The 16,087-nt window shown below is 54.1% G+C and overlaps 1 protein-coding gene and 1 long non-coding RNA gene across 7 annotated transcripts in view; one reads left to right on the forward strand and one right to left on the reverse strand.

Moving 5' to 3' along the window:
- Positions 1-16,087, forward strand: part of KIRREL3 (kirre like nephrin family adhesion molecule 3) — a 542,768-nt gene that overhangs the window by 451,300 nt on the left and 75,381 nt on the right. For all 6 annotated transcript variants that reach the window (XM_049109770.1, XM_049109768.1, XM_049109769.1 and 3 more), the window contains one exon: positions 3,969-4,118. In XM_049109770.1, the coding sequence (XP_048965727.1) occupies positions 3,969-4,118 (150 nt within the window). The remainder of the gene's footprint in view (positions 1-3,968; positions 4,119-16,087) is intronic.
- Positions 1-16,087, reverse strand: part of LOC118354894 (uncharacterized) — a 62,224-nt gene that overhangs the window by 30,344 nt on the left and 15,793 nt on the right. The window lies entirely within an intron of this gene.

The following is a 16,087-nucleotide window of genomic DNA, read 5'->3' on the forward strand; positions in this document are numbered from 1 at the left end:
AATATTTTAAAATGTGAGTTATGTCTTGCCAAAAATGTATATTGAAACATTATAGCCATGGTCAATAGCATCACCGGGTTTGAGTGCTGCAGCCCAACTGAGCATGGATAAAATACACAATAATATCTCCAAAATATACTGTGCTGCCATAAAATTTAAGTATTATGGGAACCAGCCAATTTCAGGGGCTCTGAACTTCCTTACCCTAGAGAAACTGGGGGAATGATATCACCTTCCCAAACTAGAATCACTCATGCTCCGCGTGGCTCTGAGCTTGGACCAGCATCCTTGCTGGCGAAGGAGGGACTCCGGGCTCCTGGTCAATGGTTTGCAGCCTTTGGTCAAGGACTGGGGTCTTTTTGGGTTGATGGCCAAGAGGAAGCCCCAGGTCACCACGGCCATTCAACACCGCATGGAGAAGTGACCCTCTGGCATCCAATTCCATGCATGGCTCTCTGGGATCAGGATTGGGTCCCGCTAAGTGAGGGACGATGGGGTTCTGATGAGCTGGGGTCTACTTCCTCTCTGACCTGACTCCACTCATACAAAGAAGGTTGCCTGTCTCCTTGCAAAGCCAATAAATTCAAATTCCTGGTAAAATCTCTTCTATGTTTGATCACCTATCCCCAAAAAAAGCATCATGGCGACAATGACGGAAACTCACACGCTCAGTAAATACTGTTTCCTAGCCTGACAAGGAAAGGACAGGAATGGATCTCGATTCAATTCAGCACATATTCACAGGGCACTTGGTCACAGGTTTTCCGGTGGGGGAACCAAGGTCCAGAATCGTGCCACAGTTCTGTCACCCTCCCCTGATTTAACTTCATCCTTTTCTGTGTGGCCGTGCCCAGTCGACCAGGAATCACGCCCTAACGGAAGACCTAACCGTCTTTCTGGTCACCAAAGCTGGAACACGCATTCAAAGGACATGATTTATAAACGCATGGCCTCCTATAGATAGAACACTCTTCTTCGAAGAAGCGCAAATGAGTCTCAGACATTATGTCCTAAATCTATATAATGATCCACAGGGAGAAAAAGAAGGATTCCCTCCCACCCCCCCCCACACACCCCCACTATATTTGACAGGCAAATAAAGTCACCATCAAGAAAAAAATTGATCTAAACCCAATGTGTGGCTCCTAACACCCAAAAACCCTGGCACCCTGCATGTTCTTGCTTCTAAAGACGGGGACCTTTAGGGGCTCCTGGGTGGCTCCATCGGTTGGGCGTCTGCCTTCGGCTCAGATCATGGTCCCAGAGTCCCAGGATCGAGCCCCGCAGCTGGCTCCCTAACCAGCGGGGAATCTGCTTCTCTCCCTCGGTCCCTCACCCTGCCTGTGCTCTCGAGAGAGCACTGCTCTCACTCACTCTCTCTCTTTGTCTCTCAGATAAATAAATAAAATCTTAAAAAAAAAAAAAAGGCCAGGACCTTTCTGGCTGTCCCATCTCCCTGTCATTTTTCTTCGAACCATCATTTAGAGACTGCGTGCCACACACTTAATATGGATGATCCCGCTTCTCTTCACCTTGACTCGTGGTGGTACCGATATCATCCCCATTTTGCTGAGGTGGGGACCGAAGCTCGGAGAAGTTAAAGTACCTCCCCCAAGACAGCAGAGCTAGGGCACGATAGACCTGGCCCTCGAATCCACGCACTCTGACGGTAGAACCCGCACTCGCAATAGTGTTGCCTCCCCTGGGCGTAGTGAGAGAGAGTAATGATACCATGGAAGGAGCTAGAACTTGCTCAGAATCGATGCTTCTGGGCTTGTGTTTTTTCCAAAGATCCTGCCAGTCCTTGGGATAGCATTGCAGCTCGTTGCCTAATTAGGCAAATACAAACAAACCCATCACTGATGTTTTCAGCAGCTCATGAGAGCGAAATCCTGCTGCTGATAGCTTGCAAGACAACAAAAACACAAGCTCCAGCCAAGATGCCTGCAGGAGACCAGGGACTAATCAAGGACAGCGGGATCCAGAGGCTGGGCCGGAAGGGTTGGGGGCGGTGAGCCAGCTACATTGAGGGCAGCAGCGGGGAGAGGGCTGGACTGGAACCCGTTTCCAGCCCCTTGTCCTGGCCCTGGGGAGAGCCCGCTTAACTTACCTGGGCTTCTTCCCAAAGCCCAGCAGAGGGCAGGAAGGGCGGGCAGGAGGGGAGGTGGCGCTCTGGGGGGGGACAGCTGACGGCCTTGTGAGCATCTCTGGTGGGGTCGGAACAGCTGCGCAGGGCGGGGCCCTTTGATTGCACGACAGGGACGACGCCAGCCACGAGGACACCCGCCCCGAAGGCTCAGCACACAGGAAGCCCCAAAACACATCCTGGGAAGGATCACGGCTCCCTCCCTGCCAAGGAACGGGTGCCAGTGGCCCCTGCACAGCTCACTCCAGGGGAGCCTTGCCCCACCTCTGCAAGACCTTTAGCTTAGGATAGGAGGGACCTTAGAGCTCCAAGATCCCTTCTAGGGTAGAAACCTCCTCCGCGGTGTCCCTGACAGGTGCTCACCAACCTCTGCTTGAATACAGCTCCCCATGGGGACCTCACTACCACCTCTGGCAGCCCAGATGCTTGTTGAATATTTCATTTTTTTTAAGATTTTGTTTATTTATTCCTGAGAGATGGACTCGATCCCAGGACCCCGGGATCACGACCTGAGCCAAAGGCAGACGCTCAACCACTGAAGCCCCCCAGGCGCCCCTTGTTGAACATTTCAAATGAAGAATATTCTAAAGTATTTCCCCATATTAGTTCTATCCAGTGGTGCTAGCCTGTCCTTGGAGCTACTTGAACACATCCAACCCACACCTAGAGACTGAAATATTTGGAGAGCTAGTGCATGTGCCTCTGTCTCTCTGTTTCTCTCTCTCTCTCTCTCTCTCTCTTGCTTAAGCTCTAGTCTTCTCCTTAAAAGGCCACATAGGCCAACCCTCTTCTGCGGCACATTTCTGAGAACTCACACTGTCCTGGTGAAGTTCTTCTAGAAAGAGCAGTTTCGAGCTGCCAGAGGGTGGGAGGGCCTCTGAGGAGAGAAGGGAAGAGAACAAGGAGGACGTTCCCTGTAAGAAGCTGAGGGAGGGGTGGACAGAGCTCAGGTAAGGGGACGATGGAAAAAAGATCCTTCGAGAGACTAAGGGGGTCTAGGGCCCGAGGCCCAGGACAGAGGATCTGCCCAACCTGGCCAGCCGCGAATTATGCTGGCATTCACATTCCGCAGCAGCAGGAAAGCTGATTAATGATTTATCATTCTCAAATTTTTATTTATCCATTATTCATCACCAGTAGTATAAGGGACCCCATATTCCTAAGTGTCCTGCAAGCCTCGTAAGTGCTTAATCAGGCCCTGGGGTCTGAGGGGGGAGAGTAGCAGTGACCAGGAAAGGGCCCTGTTTATGGTTCCAAGTGGCCACACGTTCCCGGGCACTGATAGGGTGGCCTAGATTCCTTCTTCCTGTCCATCCCAAACAAAACTCTCCCCCCCCAAGAGTCATTCTTGATTCTTTTCCAGAGATTTCTGTTTTCTGCCCTCTGTCTCTCACTCTGTCTACTGTGAATCAAAGCCTGGGTCTCTGTCTCTCTGTGTGTCTCCTTATCAAAATGCATGTCTGCTTGGTAAACCACGGCGCTGAGCACACCGCCTGCCAGAGTACTGGCCCTGCTGTGTCTGCCCACACTTAGCATTTCCATCTCTGCGCTCTCTTTTTCTCTCTGCTAGTAACTACTCCAACATTCCTAAACCTCAATGCACACACACGCATGCACACATGCACACATGCACACACACACACACACACTGCCCAATACCCAGGGAAAGGTCTCATTTTTTGTGCTCCTTACATGAAGGTCAGGGTCCTGAGCAGCTGCCCGCCACACCAGCCCCAGCCCAGGGTCCCCCCACGGTGCCTGTGGGGCTCGCGTGCCTCCGCCGCGGCCCCAGCCCTCCCTGACCTGCCTCCTGTCTCCGCAGGTTACCCCCAGTACCTGGTGGTAGGGAACCACCTGTCAGGGGAACATCACCTGAAGATCCTGCGGGCAGAGCTGCAGGATGATGCCGTGTACGAGTGCCAGGCCATCCAGGCCGCCATCCGGTCTCGCCCCGCGCGCCTCACCGTCCTGGGTAAGAAGCGTTGAAACGCGGGGGTGAGGATGCTGTGGGAAGCACCAGGGGCTCAGTCTCAGAAGGGTTCCCCGCGGGGCAGAGTCCACGTCTGGTCTGATGGTCGGTGTCACCTTCCCCACCAAGAGGGGGAAAGAGGGAAAGGGAAAGTTCCCGCCCTGGAAATTGGAAGTTCGCCGCTAACCGACCTATGGGCCTGTCCCACCCCGATGTGTTTGACTCCAGCGTAAGTGGCTAAACGGGGCTCCAAATGCTTATTTATTCAATCGGGAAGCATGTTCTGTGCACGCGATGGTTGTCAGGCCCTGTGCTAGGTGATGGGGATACAGAGAAGACCACGACACATCCTGGAGTCACTCTTTCTCCCATGAGGTGCCAGGAAGGCCTGACTTCAGCATCCCTAGGGCCCTAGGGACCACCTGGGACCACCCAGGACCATCCCTGCACCTGTTCCTTCCCCTGCTCCCTGGGAACCCTGGCTCTCAGGCGGAGGACTGACTGCCTCATTCATTTCGGACCCTCACGCTAAATCAGACTTTTGCCCCCTCGGCCTTTCTTCATCCTCTTGGCTTCCCAGGAGCCCAGCGCCCCTGGGACACCCGGCCTGAGAGGTCCCTGCTCCTTCACTCGGGCAGACCTGCCTGAAGCCAGGGAGTGAGCCGGGCCACCTCCCAGACTGCCTCCTTCTGACTTCATCCAGATGCTGCCAAGGACCCAGGCCCTGGGCGGCAAGCCGCGCCCATGGGGCAGCACAGCAGACACGGGCATACGCTCACGGCACCTCTCCACGCACTTCCACTTAGGTTGGCTCAGCTGTGCTGATGCAAGACAGTGGGACAGGGGTTGTTGCCCCAGATGAGAAACTGAGGCTTAGAGATGCCAAGGGCCCGGGCCTGGGGGGAGGGGTCTCCCCAGTCGGGCTCCTACATCGCCCTGCCCTGCCCCATGGGTGAGGCTCCTCCAGCCCATGTGGGACGGGGGCCCAGGCGGTGGGAGAGGGGAGCCCGGGCTTCACCCTGCCCTCCTCTCAGCAGCTGCCATGAAGCTCTTAGCACAGGTCAACAGTTGGGGTGCTGTGTCCTAACCTGGCTGCTCCCCAATGAAACACTGAAGAGCATGTCAGGTTGTCTTCACATCTACACGGCCACGCGTGGGCAGATTGCCCCCCGCATGGCAGCAAGGACCAGGACACTTCCCAAGCCTGGAGCTTGGCTTCTTGAGACAGCAGGCAGGGCTCGGGGCCGTCCCCAGAAGCCCCCCTCAACCTCTGATTCCCATCTAGCCTGCGATGAAGGAAAGAGAAAGTAACCCGGGTTGGGCAGGGTCAATGAGCTGGGACGGCTCTGTCCAGAAGGGCCTGCAGGAAAGTAATCAGGGATGTGAAAGGGGGCAGACATCCTCAACCCTCCCGCGACGATGGCTAAAGTGGGAATGGGCGTAGAGTTTGGTGTGGAGATGGAGGGAGAAGGGTCTCATACGGTTTCTGATTCTTGAGTGTGGGGCCATGCGGGACAGATTTGTGCACCTCCGGAGATTATTCAGTTCCCCGTCCTCAAAATAATCTGCCTTCCGCTGCCCCCCACCCTGTTCCCCTTCTAGAGGGTACGAAGAATGCTAAATTCAGAAGGGCCTAAGCCCTCCCCACTCCTGACTTCACGCAAGACCTAAACAACGTGGGAACGCATCTCATCCTCCAATTCTTGTCCTGGTGTCAGAGCTTCGCCCCGGGGGGCACCCGACCATGCACAGCCCCCTCCTCTCTCCTATCTCGGGGAGATAACCGAGTCCAAATGTTTTATGGGTGAGGAACTTGAGACTCAGAGTGCAAAACCACTCAGGGTTTCATTACCACTCAAAATAGACTCCAGCTTTTCCAGCCCCAAACCAGTGCCGCCTGCGTTCCTAAATGCCAGCAGCATCTCCTTTGTCTGGTGACTTAAGGACCAGGCTTCTGAGAGCGGGGCCTCAGCATCTGATCTGAACAGACTCAATTTGGTCTTAGGTCACGTCTCGAAGGCATTCACTCCCCCGTCTCCCTCTCCTGGGGCCGCACCTGGCACTGCCTCCTGGGCACAGCGCTGGTTTGCATGGGGAACGTGTTTTACAAGTCTGGAAGGCAGTTGAGGAGCAGGAAGGGGGTGTTTCCAGGTGACCCCAGCAGAATAGCCTGCTGGATTCCTGAGAGCTGGAAAGGGAGCCTGAGCAGACATTTGTCCAGCAGCCTTCCCTGAAGACTTCACTGCCTCCACTCCTAACAAACTAACCCCGGCAAGAAAGAACTGCCCCGGGGTCTGCCTCCCACTGGTTCTGATCACCCTACATCCACCCCTGAGCTGGTCCAGCAGGTCCCCACCCCTGAGCTGGCCCTGTAGGGAACCCTCCTGCCTCTGGGCTGGTCCAGCAGGTCCCACCCCTGAGCTGGCCCTGTAGGTAACCCCCCTGCCCCTTGGCTGGTCCAGCAGGTCCTCACTCCTGAGCTGGCCCTGTAGGTAACCCCCCTGCCCCTTGGCTGGTCCAGCAGGGCATGCCTCTCTGCCTGAGCACCCAGCCTGCCTGAGTTTCTTTGCGGTGTACAGCCCCACCTACTGCCTTTGGAGAGAGGCCCTACATGCTAAAGCTGACCCAGCCTTCTGGAAAGGGAGCTCTGGTCTGCTCACGGTGCTGAATAGACACAGCGGCTGTTCCGGCGGAGGGAAGGGGGGGTGTTTCTACCCTGGCCAGCCAGCTTCCCGACCAAGACCCCATCTGCTTTGCTGTGGCATCTCAGCCCAGGAATATGTCCCAGCCAGCTCCCCAAGGAGGGGGGCCGCCTTCCCTGTGTTCCAGGAATGAGAGAGCTTCCTAATTTAGTCTGTATTTGCCTGAGATAGATTTTTAATTAAATAAAGTAAGAGCCTGATTAGAACCTGCAGAAGATATGAGAGCAGAATCAGATGGTATTCCAGCAAAATTGCAAAGCAAACACTTTGCCTGGAACAGAGGGAGACCCCTGGGGGTCTTCCATCAAAGCACCAAGTGAGGAGGGCAAATATGAGAGATTACAGAGCCAACAGATGTGCATTGTTAAAATATGCATCCGCCAGCAGCCTGCTTGGAGAAGACAGAGGGCCAGCTCACAGGGCCCCTGGTGCTCCAGGGAGGACATGGGGACCCAGCCCCAGCGGCCAAGCCTAGAGTCACAGACACATTAATTAGCCTTGTATTTCCAGCTCTCGGATGCAATCAGGCAAGGAGCAACTTGGAGCTGAGCATTTGCTATCCTGGGAGGCAGCGGGAGGGAGCTAGGGGACCAGGAGAGGAAGAGGGGGAAGGGGCAGAGCCAGGCAAAGACACCGCAGCCCCGGCCCAGGTTAACGGCCAGGCTGCATTCCCTCTGCGGCACGGAGGCCCACGCCTTAACTCCGGCCAGGTCGAGACAGGCATCTTTCCACCTGCAGAACTTCTCAAGAACGGCAGGCTTGGAGGCCACTGTCATGGTCCTGCCATTAACCAGCTGTGTGATCTTGGCCCAGTTGCTCAACCTCTCAGGGCCTCAGTTCCTCATCTGTAGCATGAACGTGGTGATGAGTAAGATGGTCCCTAAGAACCGCCGGGCTCCCAGGAAGCCACGACTTCTACAATAAGGACCCCAGCTTGCGGCACCAACTAGTTTAGGAAAATGCCCTCCCCCCGCACCACCACTGGAACCAGAACTCATGGGGGTGACTGAGGCCCAGAAGGGAAGGGAGTGTTTTGTGCAGCATCGCACTCTAAGGACCTCTCAAAGTCCTGCCCAGCCCTGGGACTCTGGACTTGACTGTATGTCTTAACCCCAGAGCCCGCCCTCTGTATGCAGCTTCCAGGCAGGGACTCAGCTTAGCTGGACGTCATAGGACCCCCACGGACATGTGCAGAGCTGCGCTGTAGGCAGAAGAGCACGGGCTAGAAGCAGGACACCTACATGCAGCTTACTCGCTGTGTGACCTTGGGCCACGTCCTTAGCGCTCCCACGGGGCCTCTGGTCCAACTCTATAACCAGCACTTACGATAGGGTAGGTCCTTAATAATAGTTGGAGGGTTTTTTTTTTTTCAATAAATGAATGAATGAGTGAGTGAATGAAGTTTCTCATCCCTCATCTATAAAATGAGGACAATAAAAATACAAATCTCCCAGAATTGCTGTGAGCCCCAAACTAACACACACACACACACCAACGCTAAAGTGCCACACACTCTAAAGCTACGTGCACGCACACCCATGCACCTGCAGACAACTCCTTCTCCCACCTGCAGGAACCCCAGGGTTGACAATACCGTAAGGATGAGTCCGCATTTGATCTTTCTAGCTGCCTGAAAATTTGAGAAGCAAGGAGTCAGAGGACCCAGGACAGGAAGGCAATGGGAGGCAAGATTTTGATCCACAAATATTTCCTGGGCACTGATTAGGTGCCAAGCACTGACCCAGTCATATGGGATTTATTGGTCAGCAAGAGAAAAGCAGCCCTGCCCTGGTGGAGTTTGTGTTGTAGCAGAGAGAGGCGGGGGGGGGGGGGGGTAGAGAGAGAGAATGAGAGCCAATAAGTAATCCACAGATTAAACAGGTGCATTGTGTGGGTCCGTGGGACATCGGGTGGTAATGATCGCTGTGAAACAGAAAGCAGAGCGGAGTGAGGGGGCTCGAAGGAGGCAGGGAGGATGGTGGATGGCGGCTTAATTATTAAAAAGGGTGTTCTCCTAGTCTTCCTCCCATCTCCCTGGTCTTCCCGGCCTGTTCTAATATTAACTCTGCTGTCTGGTGGCTCCCATTAGAAACAAAGCTTTCTAAATCAACATGAATTATTTAATGATGGAGACGAAGTCAATTCAAATAAAAAGAGCATCTTTAAAATGATGTCAAGCTCCAGACACTGAGGGGGCAAACAGAGAGGGTCCAGATGGGTCCTTGAGTCTTCAGAGCCCCCACCCCACGTCTCTTCTCTGGGGCAGCTGAGCGGCACAGGCCCCCCGAACCCCCCGCACTGGAAGCAACCCCATCCCCTCACCCAGAAGGAAAGAGACAATGGATAACCTGGGTCATCCAGCCGACACGCAGCCTGAGAGCTTCTAAAAGCACCCCCCCAAAAAAAATAAATAAAAATAAAAATAATAAAATAAAATAAAATTTAAAAAATAAAAAATAAAAAATAAAAGGGCCCCCCCAGAAACAGGCGGCAAGAAACCCAGTGGCAGTCACCCCGTTGGGAAGGGACAGACCATGCTGCTCTTCAGGGGCCTGGAAGGCACGTCCACGAAGCAAACCCCGGGCCAGGGCGGGGGTACTTGGGAGCCTCTGAGGCTCTGTCACTCCGTCAGCCCCTGCTCCAGCCCCCTCCCCCCCCCCCCCAGGAGCACCGGCTGCTGCGGCTCCCTCCACCGCCCACACTCTATGCCTTCCCTCCTGCACGCTGCTGCCACTGGCTCCCCTGTCGAGGTTCATCTTGGACATCACCGCCTCCAGGAAGCCCTCCCTGAACCCCACACAGCCTGGCTGTCCCACTCTGCTCCCTTAGCCTTCCGTCCACACCACAGTCACAACACAACACTTTATACTGAAAGTAACCATTTGCATGTCTGTCTCCCCCACGGGGTCTCCGGGCACCCAGCCTAGAACAGCCTGTGGGCACATGCTCGGTGCTCGGTAGAGCTCGTCATGTAACTGTAGCAGCAGGGCTGCAGCAGAACCCCGAGGACAGGCGACAGCTGGGTCATATTGTGCCATATTATGTTGTGACTAGAGGGGCAACACGGCATCAGGGTAAGAGCCCAGGCTCCAAAAGCCAGACTGCCTCCCCTGGACACCTGGCTGTGTCACTTTACAAGCACATGACCCTGGACAAACGAGTCACCTAACCGCTCTGCCTCAGTTTCCTCATATGTAAAATGGGGGAGCAGTCCTACCTGCCCTCTTAGGCTTATAGGGAGGATTTAGCAGGACAGCTGATGTAGGACATTTCTCAAAACAGCGCCCGGTAAGCAGCAAGGCACAGAAGCTCCGGCTGTTACTAGGTTCCTCCTGTGATGGTGATTACTGTTATTTTTGCCGCGCTAGGCAGCACCAACAAGCAACTGTTCCTTCCTGGGGGCTCAGGCCCGTGTCCTGGGGAAGCCTTGCCCTCCAGCTCGCGAGGCCGAAAGACGCGATCCCTGCAGGCCCCTCCGCCTCGCACGCCTGGGAAGACGAGTAGAATTGATTTCCTTATCTCCTTATTAAGCGTGTTTTGCCTGGGCCCCGGCCTGGTCGTAGGTGCCGTATCTCATTTGTGCTGTGTGCCTGCTTCCTGCCACATTCATTACCCTGCAATCACCCCCAAATAGGGGCAGCAAACAAACCAGAGATGGGAGAGAGGAGCAAAGCAAGCATCTTTATCTCCTGCGGTTCCAGATGGGCTCCGGCGTCTGAGCTATTGTGCGCCTCGGGCCCACCCCCTGCCCCCACCCCTGCAGCCAGCTCCTTCCTGCCCCCCCCACCCCACCATTCCGCCCTTCTGGGGGGGACCCAGGCCAGCATTTCCCTGGGGGCTGGAAGCAGAGTCCCCTCCTCCGTGTCTCTTGGACCACTGCACTCCCCTCCTGATCTAACTGGGTGCTTACCTGCTTGGGCAGGTGACAAGGCGAGCCGCAGGGCATCGAGTTACCATAAGGTGACTAATAGTCTCTGCCTTATAGATTATATTATAATATAATATAATTATACTAGATTGTATTGAGGGTCGTTAGCCATATGCCCCCCTGAGTAGCTGCCCATGGCTGTTGTCGGCGACAAGTGGAGGCTGGCGGGGGGGGCAGGGATGGAGGGTCTCCCTGGAGGTCCCTGTGGCCACCGGGTCAAGTACCCTGACTTCAGAGCTAGGCCCTCCCCCCTGCCATCCCCCCAACCCTAGCATTCTCCCTGGTTCTCTAATCTGCCACGGAAAGGAACGTCCCCACCCCCACCTGCCATCTCCCTGTTCTTCTTTTCAACCTCAGTGTCAGAACAACTTGCAAGGCTCCAGAGCGTTTGCGGGTCCGTCAGGGATGGAGGCAAACTCAGTGCTCCCCTCTTGGCCTGTAGGCAGGAAGTGGGGAGACCTGCTGCAAGGGACACTCAGCTCTGCCTTACCCTACCCAGACTCAGCCAATGAGAAGGGAGCTAACTGGCCTAATCAAGCGTCCTTGGTGGGGTGGCCCTGATGCCCAACGCTGCCCTGGGCTGGACACAGCATCCTAAATGGCCAACCCAGGGCCAGCAGCCCCCCGCCAGCTGCCAGCATCTCTTGCTTTCAACACCAGCACAAGCGAAGGCAGGGAGATTCTGCAGGATCCCACTGGGTCTGCTGTTCCCGGCCCCCACCACCCCATGTGTGGTTCTGCTGACCCCTCAGGCACCCCATCACTACATGACTGGGGCTCCCCCAGGCAGCCCCGCACCCCTGAATGGTGCCACCATCACACTCAGGGCACTGGCACTTCTCCGGGTCTAAGCAGGACAGGGCCATCACCTGAGGTGGAAAGACGTGCATCATTGTCCCAGTTCTCCCCCAGGGCAGGCCGGGATCCTGGCCATGAGACCCGGGATGATGGTGTGTAACCATCTCTGGACCCTGACCTCTCCAGGAAGGACGTGCAGATCCACACCACGGTTTGACTGTGATCCCCCTTCATCTGATGGTGGTTTGGGGGTCGCATCGGAGGGACACTTGCCCCATTGTTCCCTGGCCCCCCCGGAGCAAAGAGAATCTGTTCTTCCACCGATTTAACCCTGGGAGATGCTGAGCAGCCTCCACTGGCCAGCAAACTGGAGCAGGAGCCCAGCCCATGGAGATGTGCACAAGCCAGGCCCTTGATCCTCTGGCATCCCCCGTGGGCCATTCGGTGTGGAACCAGCAGCTTTGGGGCTGCCTGGGACGCTAGAGCCACTTTCCTGTAGCTTTCAGGGTTGGCTGCCTTGAGGGGGCCCTCGGCTCCTGGGCCGTCACAGGGCCACGTCCTCTGGCTTGGGCACGGCTTCCAACAGCCCTGCATGCCTGGAAAAGCTCGGGCAAGAGCCCACTTCTGTCCAGGTGCCGGAGTCCTCCGCCAGGGAGCCCGGCCGGCCAAGTACAAGGCTCCCTCCCTGTTCATGCATCAATCTTATCCACACACAGACACCTTACCTCAAGGACAAATGCACCGGTGCGCACGCACACACACGCACACACACTATTCAGAGCACGCCCGAATCATGATGGAAAGGCACGAGGGCACTCAGTCAAGAGAATCTGTCACTGTTGGGAAGTGGACAAATCTTGGTAACTCAAAAGTATTGACCCTCCCTGCGTGTCAGGCCCAGGAATGAATGTAGTAGGTGGAGCATGATAGCCACAGCGTGAGGCCCCGCTTCGCTATTGATTCCTCCTAATGAAAAACGAAATGCAATGGGGAAGAGAGTCACAGTGAAGGAGAGGGGGGGCCGGGACCAGGGGGTCCCACCGGGAAGGACTCGCCTCCCTCCTGACTCCTGGCTCCGGGGCACTGTGGGGGTCACACCCGGACTGTGGCCCAAGCCGGCCCTGGGAAAGCCCGGCCCAGCTGAGCTGGCCAGGGAGACCTCCGAGGGTAAAAATAGCTCACCACGTCTCCGCTCCGACCTCAGCCGGGCCTGAGACGAGGGTTTCATGGCAAATTATGGATTTAAAACTAGCAATGAATCTCCATTACAGCATGAAATGAGAAAGGAAAACACCACTAAATGAAAGCCTTCCCGGGCAGCCAACGGGCCAAGGGAGGGGTGGAGTGTGAGCAGGGTGTTTAGAGCCCCAGTTGCAGGCCCAAAGCAGACTCACAGGAGCAGGCCCAGAAAGGAGGTCCCGGGGGACACGGGCAGAGGCTGGAGCCCAAGGGAGACCCCTGCTATCCCAGGGCAGCATAGGACACCGCGGGGACAGAGGCCCGGCTGCCAGCACTTCTCTGCAGAGCAAAGAAGCACAGCTGCCTCAGGAGGGGGGGACAGCCAGAACTTTGTGATTTGGGGGCCATGCTGGGATGAGACCCAGCCGGTAGGTCCAGCCGGCAAGGGGCATTTCGGGAGCCCTGACCCACTGCCTGGGTAGCCCACCCACAGGCCTGTAGGCACCTGCTCACCGTCTCTCACCATCCCTGCCAGGCAGGCCCCGCATCTCCTTTCCTCGATAAGAAAGCTCGTGCACAAAGAGACCCATTAACTTGCCCAAGGTCATGCAACAAGAAAGAAAAAGGGCTAGAATCTGGACGCCCGTCTCTCCAGCTCCAAAATTCTTGCCCTTTCTGCTAAGCCATGCCCTTCCCCTCTTCCAAGTCCGGCTCCAACTTCCTGCCGCCTGACTCCTCTCCTTAAGATCGTGGACCTCTGGGACACAGGTCTCTTTCCAGCCCCATGGAACTCCAGGAGCCCTGTCTGAGCCATCAGACCGTCGTAGGGCCCTCTGACTCAGCAAGGAGGTGAAGACTTACTGGCACCCGCCACCCTGACCTCCACAGATGCACCTTGGAAGCCGGGACCCCTAGACCCCCAACATCCATTTTCCATCCCATTAAGTCTCATTATCAGAGGACTGCCCAGTGCTTCTTGGCCCACTGCTCTGAGCCTCGACATTACTGTCTGCGCAGAGGAGGTTTTTCTAGGTGGGAGCATCATAGGTGCCCAGAAGCCCACACATGTGCTCCCATTTCACAAAAGTAAGTAGCTGAGCCCCACAACCCAAGAAGGCTGGCTTCCAAAAGAGTGTCACATTTTCACAAGTTGATCAAGGTGTTTGTAAATGTTTATAGAAAGGGGGAACTTTCCATATGTAAATATGTCAGGAACTGTGTTAGCAGCTGAAAAATCACCCGGTGCCTGCTGGGAGTATCACTGCAGCCGCAGTGATACAAGGCAAGAAACAGAGGAGCAGGCCAATGGCCACACAGCCATCTCGCCAGAAGAGCTGGTAGGGTGGCCCCACCCAAATGCATCACTTTCTCCCCACTCTGCTCGCTTCCTCTCCGTCGACACACATTCCCTAGGATGATGGACCTCATTTTGCAGATGGCTCAACCGCCATCAAAAAAGAAAAGGAAAAGAAACATGTTACAGGCTACACAACGCATGGAAAGAAAGATGAGTCTTCTCCGCGTCTATAAGACAGAAAGTGGGGCTCTAATGTAGGGTCACCTGGGACAACCCTGGCCCTCCTCCAGCCCCAGCCTCCAAATACCAAGTTGGTCTGGGCAACGGATCTGCGGAGGATGGAAACCTAACCTTGATTTAGAGAACCAAAGCTGGAAGGAATCCACCAAGGGTCCTTCCTTGGTTCCATTTTGCAGCGCAGATCTGTGCACCTTCTGTGTGCCAAGTGCTGTCGAATATCCATCAGCGTGTGGCCCGATAGACTAACAGAATAAAACCTCCTGCCTTCATGGGACACGTGTTCCAGCAGAGGGAATTAGACAATAAACAATAAACATTTCAACGATGCGATCGTCTCTTAGAAGGTGGTAGAGCAGAGAGTATGGAGTGGAGTTTCTTAAGGAGAGGACAAGTTGAGCCATCAGGGTAGACCTCCCAGAAGAAGTGAACTTTTTTTCATCTTTCCCTTTGTTTTTTAACTGCTTTCTTGAGGTGTAACTTACATATCATTAAGCTCCAACCATTTTGGGTGTACGGCTCAATGATGGTTAGTAAATTTATGGAGTTGTGTGACCACCACAATCTTTGGCCATTTCCATCAGCCGATAAAGATCCCTTGTCAATCCTTGTTCCACCCTCAGTCCTTAGGAACCCCTGATCCTCCTTCTGTCTCTATGGATTTGCCTTTTCTGGACATTTCATATGAACAGAATCATACAATATGTGGTCTTTCCGTCTGGCTCCTTTCACTCAGCATAGTACTTTTGAGATTTGCCTATGCGGTAGCAGGTATCAGTAGTTCATCTCCTTTTCTTGCTTTTTATTGATAAACATTCTGTTTACCCATATTCATCACTTGATGGACCTTTGGATGGTTCCAGTCGTCAGGCTGTCTTGAATAATGCTGCTATGAACATTCATATACAAGTCTATATGTGGGTATATGTTTTCATTTTTTTCTTTTTTTGAAAGAGAGGGGTTGGGGAAACAGGCAGAGGGAGAGAAACTTCACGCAGATTTCCTGCTGAGCGTGGAGCCCAATAGGGGGGCTGTCTCATGACCCTGAGATCATAATCTGAGCCAAAATCAAGAGTCGGCCACTTAACTGACTGAGCCATGCAGGTGCCATTTTTTATGGGTAGATTCCTAGGAGTGGAACAACTGGCTCATGTAGAAAGGTTATGCTTAACTTTTTAAGAAAGTGCCAAACTCTTTTCCAAAGTGGCTGTGTCATCTTATTCCATTCTCACCAACAATTTATGAGAGTTCCAGTCTCTCTATATCCTCACCAACACCTGTTACTGTTTGGCTTTTCTATTATGGTAATCCTAGTGAGTTTCAAGTGGTATCCCATTGTGGTTTTGATTGCCTTCTCCTAGTGACTAATTATGTTGAGCATCCTTTGATGTGATAATTATCAATTTCTTTATGAGTTATTTATTTGTTTGTTTGTTTGAGAGAGAGAGAGAGCACATGCACAAGCAGGGGAAGGGCAGTGGGAGAAGGAGAGAGAAAATCTCAAGCAGGCTCCACACCCAGTATGGAGCCTAATATGGGGCTCAGTCCCAGGATCCTGACATCACCACCTGAGCCAAAACCAAGAGACGGACACTTAACTGACTGAGCCATCCAGGCACCCAATAATTATCAATTTTTATCTTCTTCAGTGAAATGTCTATCCAGACCTTTTGCCCATTCTTAAATTGGATCATTTGTCTTATTGTGTTAGAAGAGTCCTTTATATCTTCTGGGTACAAGTCTTTTATCAGATATGTAATTTGCACATATTTTCTTCCGGTTTGTGGCTTCTTTCTTCATTTTCTTAAGGGTGCCTTTTGAAGCACAAAAA

The sequence above is a fragment of the Canis lupus genome, chromosome 5, assembly GCF_003254725.2.
Source record: "Canis lupus dingo isolate Sandy chromosome 5, ASM325472v2, whole genome shotgun sequence".
In the NCBI taxonomy this organism is placed as follows: Eukaryota; Metazoa; Chordata; class Mammalia; order Carnivora; family Canidae; genus Canis; species Canis lupus.